Below are 17,203 nucleotides of genomic sequence, written 5' to 3'. Positions count from 1 at the left end.
GTGTGGATGGCGTTACTCAATTGACTGACGATATGTAAACTGCTCAATAATCGTGTATAATAGAGAACATGCGAGAGAATATGCGAATATGTACTGGTCTACTTACGGCTAATCACTTCGATTAGCCGCATTGATAAGGCTTGTCAATCCGTTATCAATAATGTTTTACTTTATGATTTGTTTACTTTTCCACAAACACCTTTCAAATTTCAAAATGCACTCAAAATGCGTAGCTTGTACATAATCACGTATTTCTACCATTAATGTAAGTGATGCAAATGCCATTGAGTTGATAAAGACATATAAAAATGTGCTCCAGTTCCAACAAGTGCAATTTCCGATTTTTAGAGGCACTGAGCCTGCTCAACAGTTTGATAAGCAGCTGTGTGCTTACTTCACACAAAGCTACAGTTTTAGAGTCTAGAGCTTGCCATATGATTTTCGCACACACTGCCAATGTCAAGCTCAACGCGGCCAGTTTCACGAGCACTGTATAATAAGCAATTTGCTTAGCTATTGAAGCTGCAGTTTGAATAGATCTGTCACTGCTTGCCGGCGACAACAGCTTGAGCCATTCATTAGCCGGTACAGTGACAGTTTTGTAAGCACTGCTCGACATTTAATGCAGTTTAATTCAAATTTCAATGACAATCACATGGAAAACTAAAGCGCAAATTAACAAACGCACACACAAGCAAAGAAAATTGAGCGAACTTCCAAGTCAAGCACATGCTAACATATATACCGCAGTCCCTCTCCTACACCCATACATTAATTCAGACATTCATCAGCCATAGCTGACTGAGTGCTCGCAGTAAGAGCAAAACGCCGTAGCCGTAGCCACAGTCGCAGTCACAGTCGCAGCTGCCAGACAGTTGCCAGTTGCCTGTCCGCCAGAGAGGGCCGTGCACAGTCGACAGTCGACAGTCGTAATCAAGCCACGACAAGTAACGGTACAGCGAGCGGAGCGGCAATTTCTTTGATTATTTTCGATTTGCACATCAAAAAAATAACATTTAAAAAAAACGCAAAAAAAATAGAATCCACGTGGTCAAACAGAGAAGTCGCGTCGCGTGTCCCTCAACGTAATATCCAGTTTACGCTTGAGGATATTCCAATACAAAAGTGAGTTGCTGTTATTGTTGAACAAACAAAGGACAAGTGATAGCTAGCTAGGACAACATTCAATCTGCTAGGCCATATTCGCAGTTCCAAAAGTTTTCACACTTTACTTGGCACAGAAGTTAATCGGCCACAGACCCATTAAGATTACACACCACGAACAATGGTCACAAAATACTAGAGACTAGCATTTTAATCGTACTTGTAGGCAGTAGGTAGAAAAGTACTTGAGTGCTTAATCAATCGCAGACTAAACAGTTGCTCAAGTAAAAGTGCAAAGCGATTAAGATTAAGCTCTACAGAATTCAACAACTGTTTTATGACTTCTTTAAAGGAAAAAACAAAACAAGTTGAAGAAAGTCACTAAAACGGCACAAGTGTTGTTACATCAATGTGATGTATGAGTTATCTGTAAGTGGCTGCACTTCATTAGCATTAACTGATTGCTAAAAATACTCAAAACTCAATTGCATAGGTCAGGAAGCAATGCACGCTAAAATCTCTTAGAAATTACTTAGAGGCAGAATCATCTGCGAACGAGTTGATTGAGTAGAATAAATACGAATACTGAGACTAATGCTGATACTAATACGAGATACTTGCACTAAAAAGCGGCGACAAAAAATGCAAATTGCGTTGTTGTCGTGATGAGTGTCGCGAGACTGAGCCAGCTGCGGTTGCCACAATGCCGCATTTTGTGGTCGCCTAGCAATTGTATCTTATATCTGAATATGGCGCATCAATTTAATTAAAATGGGCAACTACTTAGACGTGTTATTTAGCTGCTCGATAGCAAGTAAACAGATCAAGTTCTCGGCTATTAATTACAAGTTTGAAATGATAGAAAAAGCAATTGTTATAAGCATAGCATTAGTGGGACTCTGACGTCGGTTCAATAAATAAATTTTCATTCAATTATAGTTCCACAATTATTTTTTGCCAATCTCTTTAAAATCGTACTAAGGGAAGATGTCTATTCAAATCTAGAATTTCAAACATAGTTATTTGTGAGCAACTGCAAAACATGTGTGAATTCTTTTAATTAGCTGAGTTCAAGTAATTATTAAGTTGTCAATAACTAATCACAGCGTTTAACTAGCATTTAATTCGAGTAGTGAAGCAATTACAGTTTATTAATTATTTTTAAAGTGCTTAAAGCACTTGAAATACTATTGTATCTTGAAGATACTCGTACTGATCAAATATTTGCTGTTCACTTGAGTAAAGCATGTAAATATTAAATGAGGGGGCGTGCATCCATCAGAGCTTACATTTCCCACTCTTTTAACTACACACATTTTGATAGATCAATCGTAGAATTCATAAATTATAATAGATCATTCGGTCGATCTTCCTAAAGAGCAGAGTGAACATGCAATGCATATTACAAGATGAAGATTTTTTGGAACATCACATGCTTAATTCAATGATGAAATATATGTTATGTTTGCCGCAACAACAAATGCGAGTATCGCCTCTCAGAAGAATAAAGAAACAGAGCTAAAGAATCACCTAATTGAAAGCAATTATTCCCAACGGAGGTTTCGACTGCGTTGGCGTTTCTCGTTGATGTTGATGATCTTGATTTTAATTAAATTTATGACATATAACTACGCTTGGCATATTAACGAAACATTACAGAAATTCATAAATGCTTTTCGCAGAATTTGTGCTGTAAAACAAATCATCAATTAATCAGTGGCTGGCAGTTTCTTCTTTGTGAAGTTTGCCTGTATTTTAATTAGATTACCATTCAAAGGAAACTCAGGCATTATAACTCAATAATCGTCAATCAAAATTCGTGAAACCCGCAAAAAAAAAAGCATACAAAAAAAGTGCCGGCATTTTAACAAATGCATGCAACAAGTCGTGTCTCTATATATAGATATAGTAGTCGTGTGTAGCACGACATAAACGTTAAGTGTCAAAGACCCAACCATAGCTCACATCGGGGTCAATTGATAGACTCAATTATGACAATATATATCACAGAGTAGCGCGACATGCAAAAACGTACTTATGTGCACGAGATACCCACAAATCGTACAAATACATCGTCATCGTACATCACACTCGCGTATAACAAAAACGTATACTTAATAATTACACGTTACGTGAGAATCGAAAAGGGAAACCATTCTTTTGACAAGCTGATAAGCGCGAAAAAGAAAGAGAAAGAATGCAATTGCAATTTCTTTTGCATTTCCTTGTTTGTCTTTCGTCGGTTCTTAGCCAAGTGCTTATCAGGTTCAAAGTACGCTTATCAATGACAGCACCGAGCAGCAATTGATTTACGTTCAATACGAATAATGACGATGACTCTTGTGGATCTGCGGGTCTGCATATCAATTGGCAAAACTCAAATCTATATCAGTATTTGCTTATTTACTGTAAACAACAACATTTGTACAATTTGTAATTCAAACAGTTTTTCTCTCGCATACACTCGCATATTACGTATACGTATCAGAGCGATTAAAAACTGAAATGCCGGTTTGTTATTGCGGGTGTGTGAATGTGTGATTGTTCAATGACACTGGAGGCTTTGCAATTATCATCGCTGATACGGATATTCAGTCTATAAATGAGAGTGCACTAAAAAAATATGTATATTTATTTTACACGAATGTAAACAACACATTGTAGGTCACGTGTTCGACTTATTGTCGTATTCGCAGCAACAATAAGCTCTATTTTTGCACTTTAAATTTTGTTCTTGGAAACATTTCATTTGCTTCTTGGACTTTCCTAAAAGTATGCTACACTTTTGTGCTTCCGAATTTCTATTTAAATAGGTTGTATTGTACTAATAACCAAATTTCCAAACGATTACAAAGGTTTCATCACACTTCGAATATTTACTTGGCAACTATTATTCCTATTTCTCTATTAAAATGTATTTATTATTCTGTCGTGCATTCCAGTAAATTTTCTAGGTCACTTGTAAATTGTTCAAAGAGCTCATATTTCAATAGCGGTTGAAAAACTACCGTAGCAGTTGATACTTTTTTTAATTAACGAAATTATGCACAATGAACTGTGGAATACATGTGACACAATTTCATGCTGCAATGATGCACGCTATGTGTGTAAAATCAGACAACGAACATAAATTGCCCAAGTTCAAGGTCTCAAACATAAATATAGAGAAGCACTTTTTAAGCACAGCTACGATTTGCCTTTAAGTAACGACTTTAGCTTTAAGTAACGACTTTAGCTTAAAGGCAAATCGTAACTGTGCTTAATCTGTTGACTTGTACTCACTATTTCTAGGCCAACTTGACACCTTAAGAGTCTCACATTTCAAACATAATCTATGGCTTCCTTTTCTAGCACTTACACGCAACAGTTTTAGGAGCACTGCTTAGACATGCCCACACAGAATAGCGCCCTCTGGCGGCGACGAAGTAATCGCGGCTTATTCATTGGCATCTTTGGCTTTTGCCTTGGACTCTTTGGCATCATCTGCGGCATGTTCTGGGAGGATTTATTCAATTGGATCAAGCATAAGGTAATTAAATGTTTCAAGTTCATTTACCAGCCGAGAGTTAACAGCTGACAGCTGCATTCGCTTAACGCAAAACTGGGCCAAGCAGCCACCAAACATCAAGCAGGTGGCTCAAAAGTGCCGACCGACACTTTGATTGATTGATTCTTCTCAATTAATGACAATTGACAATCTTTGATCTTTGACCAGGAAATGGCACTGGCACCCGACACACAAGTTTACGAGAACTGGAAGACACCACCAATTGAGCTGCACTTGGACATTTACATGTACAACTGGACCAATCCCGAAGACTTTGGCGATTTGAGCACCAAACCAATACTGCAACAACTGGGACCTTATCGCTTCATTGATAAACCCGACAAGGTCAACATCACCTGGCATCCAGCGAACAATTCGGTCACATATCGTCGTCGCAGCTTCTACTACTTTGATGCTGAGGGCAGCGTTGGCAGCTTGGACGACCAGGTGACCACACTCAATGCAGTTACACTGGTGAGTTTTCACTTTAAGCATTACTTGACCACACTCCGCCAATCTCAAACTTTTCTTTCAGTCAGCGGCAGCAACAGCAAAACATTGGAATCCCGTCAAACGCAAAATCGTCGATACGGGTCTCAAGATCTACAATCGCGAGATCTCGGTGACCAAAACAGTGGATGAAATGCTCTTCACGGGCTACAACGATGTCATGATCGATGCAGCCATGGCGTTACCCATTTTTTGGCGATGAAGTCAAGGTGCCCTTCGACAAGTTCGGTTGGTTCTACACGCGCAATGGAAGCGCAGATCTAACGGGTGTTTTCAATGTGTTCACGGGCGTGGATGAGCTGTCCAAGTTGGGTCAGATGCATAGTTGGAACTATCAGACGCACACGGGCTTCTTTGACTCGTACTGCGGACTAACGAATGGCTCCGCTGGCGAGTTTCAGCCGCCACAGTTGCAACCTGGGGGCAGCGTGGGTCTTTTTACCCCCGACATGTGTCGCACTCTGCGTCTGGACTACGAGGAGACGGTGGAGATCGAGGGATTGCAGGGCTACAAGTTTACAGGCGGCCCACGCTCTGTGGATAATGGTAGGTGGACCGAATAATGCTTTATTCCTTTACTTACATAAAAATGATCCACAGGCACGCTCTACCCGGAGAATCTGTGCTTCTGTGGCGGCGAATGTGTTCCCTCTGGAGTCATGAATGTCACCGCCTGTCGCTTCGATTCCCCCCGTTTTCATGTCCTATCCGCACTTCTATAACGCCGATCCTTACTATCTTGATCAGGTGGAGGGTCTAGAGCCCAAGCGAGAGGATCACGAATTCTATATGGTGGTGGAGCCACGCACTGGCATTCCTCTGGAGGTCGCTGCTCGCTTTCAGGTCAACATGCTGGTGGAGCCAATCGATGGCATTGATTTGTACACGGATGTGCCACGCATTTTCTTCCCCCTGATCTGGTTTGAGCAGAAGGTGCGCCTCACACCAGAGCTGGCCGACCAGCTGAAGTTACTGCCCCTTGTGCTGTTGGCTGGCCAAATTTTTGCCGGTCTCTGTCTGGCCATTGGCATTGTGTTGCTCTGCTGGGCACCAGTGCAGCATCTGCTGAGCTCTTGCCGCACTCGACACTACGATGTGAAGATGCAGCACAAGAGTAACGGACAGTACAAGAGTCGTTCGCAGTTCTCCAGCGCGGAGGAGCTCAAGTCGAAGGCCTCCACGTTGCTATGCGAAGAGAGCGCAGGCAAATCATTGCTGGATCAGAATTCCAAGCCTGCCACATTGATACCAAAGTCGCAGACTGGCGAGAGTGTTGTCACAGCCACGACACCACTCAGCGAGACGCCAGAGAGCCAAAAAGATTAACTATGCGGTGATTAGATCAACATTGCTGTAATCCATCCTAGTGCTTTACTTAGTTCTTAGTCAGTTAGCGTAGAGAACGTTTCCCTCATTGTGTTTTTCGCATTCAGCATCATTCAGTGCCAATGCCAAAGATAAGTTAACAGTTGCTGCGGGCATTTGTGTAACTTACGAATACTCCATATAAATCTATAGAAATATATATATAAAAATGTATCTAGCATGTAGTTTTAGTGTGTGAAATGTTTAGAACTTTTGATGAGCCAGATTTTTTTATAACAATTTTATACAGTTTAAGCACATTTTATATGCTAAAATAAATATATCGAATTAAACATTTTATATACTTACTTCGAACCAGATGTTTTTATTAAATGTTTTAATACTCGTCAAATTTAAAATTATAACGGCTCTCAAACTGTTGTCTCTCACCTTCAATTGTCTCAAAACTCCCGAAGACTGCTTGCCACTAATGCACTGCTTGTGCACTACTTTGAACTGCTTGCAGTACTCCTGAAACTGTACAACAGCTTGAACATGAGAAACAGTGCACCCCTAGCCATCATAACTTATAAATTTCGGTGCTTAACAGTATAAAAAGTAACAAACTAGGCATTTTTATTGCATTCATTATCAACAATCTGTGCAATAAACAATACACAGCTACGTCGAGTACTTAAAATACAATATTACAATATACACATTACCTTATGAAAACCCTATTAAAGTCTTTGCTTATTTGTTACATTTTGTTGTTTGTCTGTACGTGTAGCTTTAACTTTAAACAATAGAAGAGCAAATAACTAAATATTAAAATGGTATAAAACCAATTTTTTTTGCAATATCACAAATGACCCAACTTATCATGTTAAAATACGAAACAAATATGAGATATGGGGAATGGAGTAGAGTCATCCAATTACTTCTTCATTTTGTAGCCCGCGGGATAACCATAACTATCGGCCTCTGTAAACAAATTAAAGTTGTAAGTGGTAACTTATGTTATTGAGAAATAAGTCTTGCTACTTACGTTGGTAATCCTTCAAATAGCATTCGAAGAATTCGCCAAGCAACTTGCCGGGTGGCAGCTCCCAAGTGGCAGTGCCTCCGTATTTGGGTGGCAGGGCACTTGCATCAATGTGTGAGGTCAAGGATTTCCAGTCCTTGCCATGGAAGAAGATCTGTAAATAATAAAACAATATATAAATATAATATTTACCAATTTTCTTTGTAATTTTGAAATTAAATGTTCCTAGTTATTTTCTTAACTTTCTTTCAAAATTCCAGTACTATGTAATTTAATTCTTAACTATTTGATAATGCTTGTTAGTTGTATAAGTAATTTAAAATTAGCATCAAAAGTTTAATTAAATACTTACACGCTTGCGCAGCTTCTCGCGAATGAAAGGCTTGAATATGGCGAATAGCATGTTGAAAATGTACGAGTTATTCACAATGTGAACACCCTTCAGACGCATACAGATGCATTCCTGTATGTAGTCGAGCAGCATGGCAGCAAACGATGGTGTAAACTGTGTAATGTGGCTTAAAGGCAGACCTGTAACAAAGCAGAGCAGTAATTAGTTTTATTAATGTGGTTTTGGGATCGTTATGTTAACTGCAAAGTGCCCGTAATAAAGTTAACTAGCGACCAAATGTCTCTGATGGCACTCTTACCTTCCATATCAATGATGACAACTGCACCACAGATCTGTGAGTACGGTTCCACCATGGAGCCCAGCACGGTAAGTTGAATGCCCCGGAATAGATCCACCAACGGAACCTTCGATGGCTTCCATTTCTCTGTGTGTACAAGTTAATGCATGTAATTGGCGATCAGTTGTAAATGAATATGAATGAGTACTCACTGCCTGCCTCGAGCACAAGCAATCGACGTCCATGTTGATCCCTGCTAGGCAAGAGGTTAAGTATGTCGGCCTCGAACACGTTGCGCAACTTATCGGGCACAATATTCTCACAGGCCTGTCCGTACTTTAGCTTCATGTTGTAAAAGTTCTTTAGCTGAAAAGAGAAAGTCAAATTGAATTTCATTATATGCATTGCGACTATACAACGTATTTATCTGGCGACTTACTCGCTTCAGCGCACTGTCTGGATAGTAATGGCAAGGACGCAGGAACATCATCATGTACTCGTCGTCGAGTGGCAAGTTCAATTGCTTCTCATTCTGTATGAGTTCGCGCAGCTCCTTGATGGCCTGCTCCTTGATGCCTTCGACTTCGCGCAGCTCATCTTGTGCCTTCTTCAGTGCCCACTCTGGCGCCTGCTCTTTGTCCATGCGGATCACCGCTGAGCCGAGATCGATGTACGGCAATTGATTGTCATCGTAGCTAATACACTCCGCTTTGCCCATCTTGTTCCGTTCGAGCTGAGATCGAGATCAAGAATAAACACATTGATTTTTGTACAATTCACTAGGTTCGCTTTTTCAAGAGACTGCCTTAACACAACTGGGTTACTTCCGACGCGTTGCACGTTGGCAGCGGTTCAACGCCTTGGCCCAATGGTAAAACATGACTCAATGCTGATCTTCATTAATAAGCTTTAACAACGGAAGACGTTGCCGACAAAAAAACAAAAAAAAAAACTCACACACTCGCACGCACATATGTACATAAATGTGAGTGAATAGCGGCAACGAGAGACACACAGCGGAAGGGAGTGAAACAGAAATAGAAATAGACAATGTTACCAAAACTGGTCACACAACGTCACCAGCCAAAATGCCGCTAAAGTTTCGTTAATACACTAACAAAGGGCACCTTTAAATGTGGAGCTCATTTGTTAAGTATACGTCAAGTAGGCCGACAGTTCTTGAATTTTAAAATGATTTTTAGTTCAACAAAGTGAGCCCAAAAAAATAAATCAACTAAAATTAAGTGTATTGCAACTGCGAAAACATTTTTTTTAATACTTGGTGAGAGTGCTTAAAAAAGTTAAAAAACAATACCTGGACTATAAATAAAGAACAAACAATAGCAATTAAAATTAAGTACAGAATTAGCAATTCTAGCAATTATAAATATCATTGCAGAATTGAATATTATTCAACTTTGATCTATACCCTACATTGTTAATTAATGGAAATTTACGACAATAAAAAATGAGCGAAACGGAAATTATTGCTTGCATACATTAATAAGTAAAATGCATTGAAGTAAATGACACTAATTAAAACGCAATGTTGTCAAATTGCAGAGCATTGAGGTGTCGGATGTCGAGCCTCTCCACTTCTCGTCTTCATTATGTTGCCCATTTTCGACTGTTGGCAGACGACTTGGCAACACCTTGGCTGATGGCTAATAAAACCGGGCTCAGCCAGATACGAGCATGACGTAGCGCTTTATGCTCTACACACCTGATTCACACGTAAAAAGCAACAGGTAATGACTGAAAAGCAGAGAGCAGAAAGAACTCCTAAACTGTAGCACCCAGGCAAAGTCGCATTAACTGACCCGAAATTCAGTTAATAACTACGTGGCCAATAGAGCAATTAGTTAACTTATATATATTTTGTTGACTGACATTTTCAAGGTAAAAGTCAAGGCCAACACAGACCGCCAACTGAATCAATATTTAATTTAATTTTTGTTTTTTTGGTTTTTGTATTTTTAGTACATGTCGCGTTGACCATTAAAATCGCTGACTGTTGACTGATTTTGCGGCATGGCTTTTTATTTGCTTAACAGACGCAGACTGACAAGTTTCGTAAAAAGTCTTTTGTAAATTGGATTTGTTCATTTTTCGGACTTTACTTTGACAACGAGTTCAACAGCCCATAAAGTTATGCGCATATATTAAGAGCACTGTGGTGCTATGGACCTTCCTTCAGATATTCCAAGCTTCAACATACCACTCATAACACAAACAAGTAATGCATGCAACTCTAATTTTATTCGAGTTCAGCACTTGAATCGTGACACCAATTTAATTGCCAATTAGCCGCATGCAAAGTGTCACGTAATTTACAAAAACTTGACAGTAAAATTAAACTAATGATGCGCAGTTATAGTAAACGGAATAATATTCAAAATAAAAAAACAAAATTATTCTTCACATTAGATATAAATAGTTAAGAGCTGTTACAAATTATCGAGCTGAAGCGAAAATAACAGGAAATTATTTTCCAGACAGGCTAAATACATCAATCAGTCGATCATGATATGATCTTGATGAGATGTGTTAATTATAAGGAAAGAAACTAAATTAAACAAGATTAGCATGTCCCTTCGAATTGTTGTCAAACCGGAACTGTTAACTTGCTAAAAGTTATGATTAGACACGATATAATCGCGAAGAAGTATTAAAACGAATCAAACTACTTTCTAAATTGAATCTAATTAAATAATAAAATTAAGAAAAAAAAAATTAAAATTAAGTTAAAGTTCTCCAAAAAAATGAATGATAAATGTGAATTAGCCGATCGACAAACTTATGCGATAAAATAACAAAAACCCCAATATAAAAGTAGAAAAACATACGATGCTAATTATCTATTGTTTTCAGTAGCAAATAAGGAAACAAGAATATATCACAGCCAAAACTGAACTTTGCGAATCGTATGCAAATAAATTGACAGCATTTAAATATTACTTTTTAATAATGAAATGCAGTTAGTTGAGCTAAAAAAAACTGTTAGGTGACTGGAGAGTCTATAAATGTGTATAAAAAATAAAAGCAAAGCCAAAAAATGAATCGCAGTCACGTTCGGAACTAGGAAACTAGTTTAATTGTGTCTTAAATCATGTTTGCCAAATTAACCCATAAGAGGAGTTGAAAGGCCGCATCTGTCATTGAAAATTCAGATAAACCGGGTATCATTTTTTAAGAGTAGTCGTATTCCTTCCATAAATAAACAAACCAATTAACCAGTTTCCAGTTCTCATCAAGGTCGGACGCAGATTGTATCACTTGTTTTATTTATAAACTATACTCGTAATTAGGCTGCACAACGTTTAATTCTGAATACTTGCATATAGCTTAATGACACAGGGAACAAGTATGTGGAATTTTACAGCACTTATAACTGACCTTGCTTGGTTAAGTTGCTTAAGGAAAGTCCAAGGAGACGATTCTTGCTCTTGCCAATGATTCTTCACTGGATGACTGCTCTGCTATTACTAAGCTGTCCTCCAATAAATACGCGGATTATCTACAGTAGTCGACGACTAAATGCCAGTTACTATGTACGAGTTTATACTGATAACTGGTATCGGAGTACGATTAGTCGGCGACTTCTTCACATACATAAATACACAGATTTCTCAGATCCACTCGCCAATCTAAAATAATGTAGTAAGTCGCAATTGATACTAGGGATGAGAGCGTGACTCTTTCGAGACAAAAGTTCCCTTACTCTATTTGAACTATTCATCGATTAGCACCTAAAATGTCCACATATTTAATTATGTACTTAGAAGGGGATTGCAAACAATGAAGTAGGCTTCGAGGTCGTCATTATTTCGCTTGATTTTCGCAGTATGCAACATATTTTATGGCATTACTACTCCTTCCATGCCCGCTATAATCTTCCCTTTGTGTGAACGACCTTCACTTATTTGCAACTGTTTCAAAATATTTTTGTTCATTTCTGTTTGCCTCCATCAAATACTCAAATATGGCCTCGAATCTACTTAGTCTCGTAGTGCGCGTAATACAAGACATAATTGATCATCGTATGTTACAGGGAAAACTCTTTTGTTCGTACTCAATGATCTCATCAAAAAGGTTTCTATACACAAATATTATGTTATGCTAATTACGAAGTCAATCGCTGAGTTTACAAAAGTTCAAAATAAATAAAATATTTCATTTATTTGTTTTTACCGATATTTACTCAACTGTGGTCCCATCTCTGATCTACACAAAGCTTTTATATGACGACTACTTGAGTTTGAATAATAAATATGTAATTGCCCTGACTCCGTTCCCCTCAAGGAAGTTGAAAGTTTAATCGGGTGCTGTTGACAAACTCAACGACTTGTATATAAATTGCATTGTACATATAACACTGTAATTATCGCTTAGACATTCGCATTTAGTATAGCCGTTAAGCATTTGCCGAATAATTGATAGTAAGTGCCTGATTAGCACTGCGAAAAAAAATACAATAAACCCAAGCGAATTGCAATTGTTCAACCGAACTTCGAACTGAGCTAGTTGAAAGCAGCTGAAAAATCGCGGACAAAAACGTGAAATACTGCGCCCACTTTAATATTGTTCAGGCAGTCAGGCATTAAATGTGGAATTAATTGAATGACTCCAAGTGGACCACACACTGAAACATGACGAAGCATTCGCTTAAGATGATTTAAAAAAAAAAAATATTAATTCAATTTGGATAATAATAGTATTTGAATGCAAGTGGCAATGACTAGGCAGTAAGGAAAAAAAAGCGTAAACGTAGTTCGAAGTCGCCGTCGCAGTCTTTGTTGCATTTTTGTTATGGACATCTAAGAGTAAATTGCCCGCGCCCCAACCGTAAATGATCATTCATGGGATCGTAACGAGCTAATTGCCATGTAAAGTACTTATACATGGCGAGTAATTACCGTAAACTGAGGGCTTGGCCAATGGCAAGTATCATGACAAATTGTGCGAATATTCGCATCCATACAAAATATAACAAGATAAATATAACAAGATTCAATTGATCAATCAGATAATGGGAAATGCAAATATGAGTCGATTATTATCAACTACCAGGAATTCAAAGCTCTGACCTTTACAATAATATCACACTTCAAATGGTAAACAAAAGCAATTGAAATAAGATAGATTCTTTGTATGATATTCAATCGTGGATAAAATGCTGATTTACTTTATTTATTGCTTACTTCAACAATTGTCATCTCATATAATATAATATTATAAATTTCGTTCTAAGAAAACAAAACACAAATGATATCATTTCTGTATAACATTATTTCTGACTGGTATAATTACAAAATGCGTTTTTTAATATTTATTTATTTTTCATAGAAACGTGTTTATTTTTACCATTTCTCTTTTGAGCTTACCTCATTCTGTGATATCTAAAGTCCAGGGTACTTAAAATCAGGTTTTATTATATTCTCATGTAAACTACAATCAATCGTAAACAACTATACGTAGGTGATATTTTTAACGTGAACTCAGTTCAATGGTCAACGCTTCTCAAATACTAATTAAAATAGTAAATAAAATGAAATGACGAATAAAACCTTCTACTCAAGAAAACGAGATGTCTAATATATCTTGTGCAACCTTAAAAACTGAGAAGATTGTTTATCATCAAAAGAAAGATGAGGCAACGATGACAACGGATTGACGTTCAGTCTAAAACTTTCAAGTCTGACACAAAAGCGGAGTCAGAATGAATTGGCAAAGAAGGGAAATTAAAAGATATACATATATGGGTTAGTTTTATATCTCGAATAAATAAAGTCCACTTATAATAAGCAAACACAATTCATTCGCCATAATAAGCGACAGCTGCAAAATTTCAGAATTGCAAAAGTATTTGCATAGAAACTCAATTGCATATATCAAACTTTTGGGCCGGCCTAGAAATCGTGCTCTAGAATCGGCCGAAACCGGTTTTGATTTTGCTTAATAAGAAAACGCTAGTCGACGCCTTCAACTCAAGTACGGATTGGCAAATGAGTATATGATTATTTCTGTGTGCTTGTCTGTTTCTATGGGGTCTATCGATCTTATACAAATGCCAACATTTCAATAACTGCTTTTGTTCGATTTTTAACAGTTTTTTACAACTCCAACTGCATAGGCAAATGTGCTAAACATATCGAGAAAAAAAAGAAAAACAACAACAGCGGCTCAAGATGTCTAACTGGTTTCTATTCGATCCAACGAATTGTGTTCACTTTTTGGCGGTTTTTTATGAGGCTCGTAATACTCGATACGAATACGAAGTCGTCATCAAGGTCGCCGATTTTTTCAGAAGTTGTGTGGTTATTGTTAACATTACTATGGCGAGATAGAAGCCCAAATTGTTTAACCAAATTCACTAAAAACGATATCCGACAACCAAGTCGAATGTCTATTATGGCATCGCACTTTTGGTGTCATTAGCACATAAAACTCGAGACTGCAGTCGGCAATATTTATAAGACGCTGTCGTATGTAGATCCCACGAATCAGCATTTTAATAAAACCCTCACAATGAGAACTGCAAATTGTATGAAATCAAAATAAGTGCGTGTCAAGCTCAACAACCTTCAAATGACAGAGTGACAAAGCGCTTGACAGACCGACGGACAGACTGAAAGGCAGTCGGATAGACCCGCAGACAAGCGAATGGGCTGAGCAAAGAGACACCACAAATGATTCCCAAGCTAATTGATTGTTATGCTACATTTACCATATACATATATCGTACTTCCCTCCATATACGACAAAGTACGATAATAATAATAATAATTTGCTTGAAAAATGTACAAGGCACACAATACTATACTGTATATGTGACTATAAGTTTGCATATTACTCATCTTATTTACATTAAGATACTTTTGTATATTCTACAAGTAGTAAAAGTGAAAACACTAGATTATATAAACTTTGAAAATTTCCAACGACTGTATTTCATGTCAGTCCTATAAACAATACTACACCATTTACAATTTTTCTTTACTTTACTTTTTTCGCACACTTTACGATGGGCTCTAAAAATGCTGCAAACTCCCGTTGCAAAAAAAAAACTTTCAAAACAAGGTTTGCCAACAAAAAAAGAAATATTTCGAATAATAATTACACTTAGAGAAATTGTGCTCTGCTACGCTTAAAAGCGAATTAAGATTAATAGAAATTTGATAAAAATGAAAAATACAAAAAGAAAAAGAGGAAAATAATAATTAAAATATAAACACGTTTTTCATTAAAGCGCAGCTTTACTGTTTTCACAGTGATATTATCGACAGCTCTGAAGATCATTGGATACAACATAAAAGGGAAGCGGCATTGCATTGTTCGAAAGCTGGGAGCAGAGAGGAAAACTGATCGAGCTGATTATGAATGGGCCCGCCAAGAGGTATATTGTATACTACTATGAGTAGATGGAATCGCTGACGAAATGCAGCAGCCGGAGCAACGGACGGTGGCAAGTGGTAATTGTTTTTATTGCCAATCCGCTCGAGCGGCACTTGAATGCCAGCCAAGACTGTCTGACTTATGGCTGTCTCTGGTGTGGCAGGTAGATACGCCAGACGAACGGACAGACGGACAGACGAACAGGCAAAGGCAGAAAGTGTGTCAACGCTGCCGCGCATGCGCATAACCAACAACAACAACAGAAACAACAACAACAACAGCTGCTACAACAAGGCAATAATAGGAGTACTCAGAGCCAAGCCCGCAGTTAGCATGTTACTTGGCTGACCTGTGTCTGTGATTGCAACTTACCACAACAATTGCTTATAATGCGCACCCTGTTTACTTGCCAAAAAATAATAAAAAAAATTGGCAATGTCAGTTGGCCAAAAAAGAGATTTCTTGTTTCACTTTATAGATGTATTTTGCAAGCGACCCACAAACACACACACTTGTGACTTGTTCACAAAGGCAGCTTTTGCTTTAATTTAGTTGTGCGGCTTTTTGGTGGTGGTATTTGGGCAGGACGCGGCGAGGAGGCGAAGCGGGCGAAATGGCGACGAAACACGACTGATGAGTTTACAGACAGTAAGAATGAATGAAATGCGAAAAGACGCGCGCGACGATTGAAAACGACGTCTAAATGGCAACGCGGCTCAAACGACTCTGAGCTGGAAGCTCGCTCGCTCGCTCATAAAATTAATTAACTGGCCAAGTCAAGCTTGACAACAAATATGTTAAAGAAGCAGCAACAACGCCAGCACAAACCGCCAGCACAACTACACGACAACAACAAGTACAACAGCCGACGGGCAGAAATAGTACTCCAATAATGACATCAAAAGCTTTGCTTACTCATTTGCTCTCTTTGTAGCGCTGCCAACTCGTTTGCGGTAAAAGCTTTGTTTAAAAACTGCCACCACTAACCATACAATGCATACGTCACCGCGTTAAGAGAAACGAGTTGTGAATCCAGAGCAACCCCGAAAACACTGCAAAGGGAATCCCAGAGCGTTCATATCTTCTCACTCACCACGGATACAGGCGCATGAGCTTTTTCCAGTTTCACAAAGCGCTTTGCCTTTTTGTTTTGCTTTTAAATTTGTTGGTGTCTTGAAGCAAAGCTCTATGACTTTCCGCAGGGGATATTACGATAAATGTGCAGTTCAGCACAATACAAGAATTACTGAGTAATACTTTTTGTTTATCACAAATATATTAATTTTTCCTTAAAACATTCATTATCCCATATAATATTTTTTTTTTTGTTTAAATATACTTTATATATCAAAAGTTGATTCCCTTATATTTGTTAGGGTATCCTTAGTTCGCCGTGCGCTGTAAGCATTTCTTTGTTTTTGTTTGCGTTTGTTTGACTTTGTTTTAATTTGCGTTCGCTTAACAATGAACTAACCGGTAATTATACGGTTCAGTGGGTATGATAAGGTGCTATCGATAGTGTTTAATCTATCAATAAGTAAATAAACTGCAGCTACCAGTGGGGGGGCTTTTCTAGACCGGACTTTGGGGTGCTTGAAACATATTTGCCAGCGATAAGTGGATTTAACCTTCTCCGTGTTTCTTTGTGCTGATTGCTGCATTTCTTCG

At 38.2% G+C, this 17,203-nt stretch overlaps 2 protein-coding genes across 3 annotated transcripts; one reads left to right on the top strand and one right to left on the bottom strand.

Annotated features, from left to right (window-relative positions):
* Positions 1 to 874: 874 nt before the first annotated feature.
* LOC132789454 (protein peste) lies at positions 875 to 6,804 on the top strand. The gene is given in 7 exon segments (XM_060797485.1): positions 875 to 1,125; positions 4,456 to 4,633; positions 4,820 to 5,125; positions 5,187 to 5,351; positions 5,353 to 5,707; positions 5,762 to 5,850; positions 5,852 to 6,804. Coding segments are annotated over 6 exon segments (1,692 nt in total). The 5' UTR covers positions 875 to 1,125; positions 4,456 to 4,492; the 3' UTR covers positions 6,488 to 6,804.
* A 281-nt stretch (positions 6,805 to 7,085) lies between these two features.
* On the bottom strand, positions 7,086 to 16,309 carry LOC132789462 (alpha-tocopherol transfer protein-like). Of its 2 annotated transcripts, none has more exons than XM_060797498.1 (7): positions 15,908 to 16,309; positions 8,580 to 8,873; positions 8,353 to 8,506; positions 8,162 to 8,287; positions 7,864 to 8,042; positions 7,515 to 7,665; positions 7,086 to 7,450 (listed from the first exon to the last, which is right to left on the bottom strand). In XM_060797498.1, the coding sequence occupies exons 2-7, from the start codon at positions 8,856 to 8,858 to the stop codon at positions 7,404 to 7,406; spliced, it is 936 nt and encodes a 311-aa protein (XP_060653481.1). In that variant the 5' UTR covers positions 8,859 to 8,873; positions 15,908 to 16,309; the 3' UTR covers positions 7,086 to 7,403. The 2 variants fall into 2 exon arrangements, with proteins under 2 accessions (XP_060653481.1, XP_060653491.1); XM_060797508.1 differs by lacking the exon at positions 15,908 to 16,309 and adding an exon at positions 11,537 to 11,633.
* Positions 16,310 to 17,203: the final 894 nt, after the last annotated feature.

This window comes from Drosophila nasuta, chromosome 2L (assembly GCF_023558535.2).
Source record: "Drosophila nasuta strain 15112-1781.00 chromosome 2L, ASM2355853v1, whole genome shotgun sequence".
Taxonomy (NCBI): domain Eukaryota; kingdom Metazoa; phylum Arthropoda; class Insecta; order Diptera; family Drosophilidae; genus Drosophila; species Drosophila nasuta.
This window is presented reverse-complemented; position numbering and strand designations above follow the sequence as displayed.

Excerpts from the sequence above, each read along its gene's own strand:
- LOC132789462 (XM_060797498.1), bottom strand. The coding sequence starts at position 8,858 with ATGGGCAAAGCGGAGTGTATTAGCTACGATGACAATCAATTGCCGTAC. Across the intron at positions 8,043-8,161 it reads TGTCATCATTGATATGGAAG|GTCTGCCTTTAAGCCACATT; the intron begins GTAAGAGTGCCA and ends GCTTTGTTACAG. Across the intron at positions 7,451-7,514 it reads CTATTTGAAGGATTACCAAC|AGGCCGATAGTTATGGTTAT; the intron begins GTAAGTAGCAAG and ends ATTTGTTTACAG.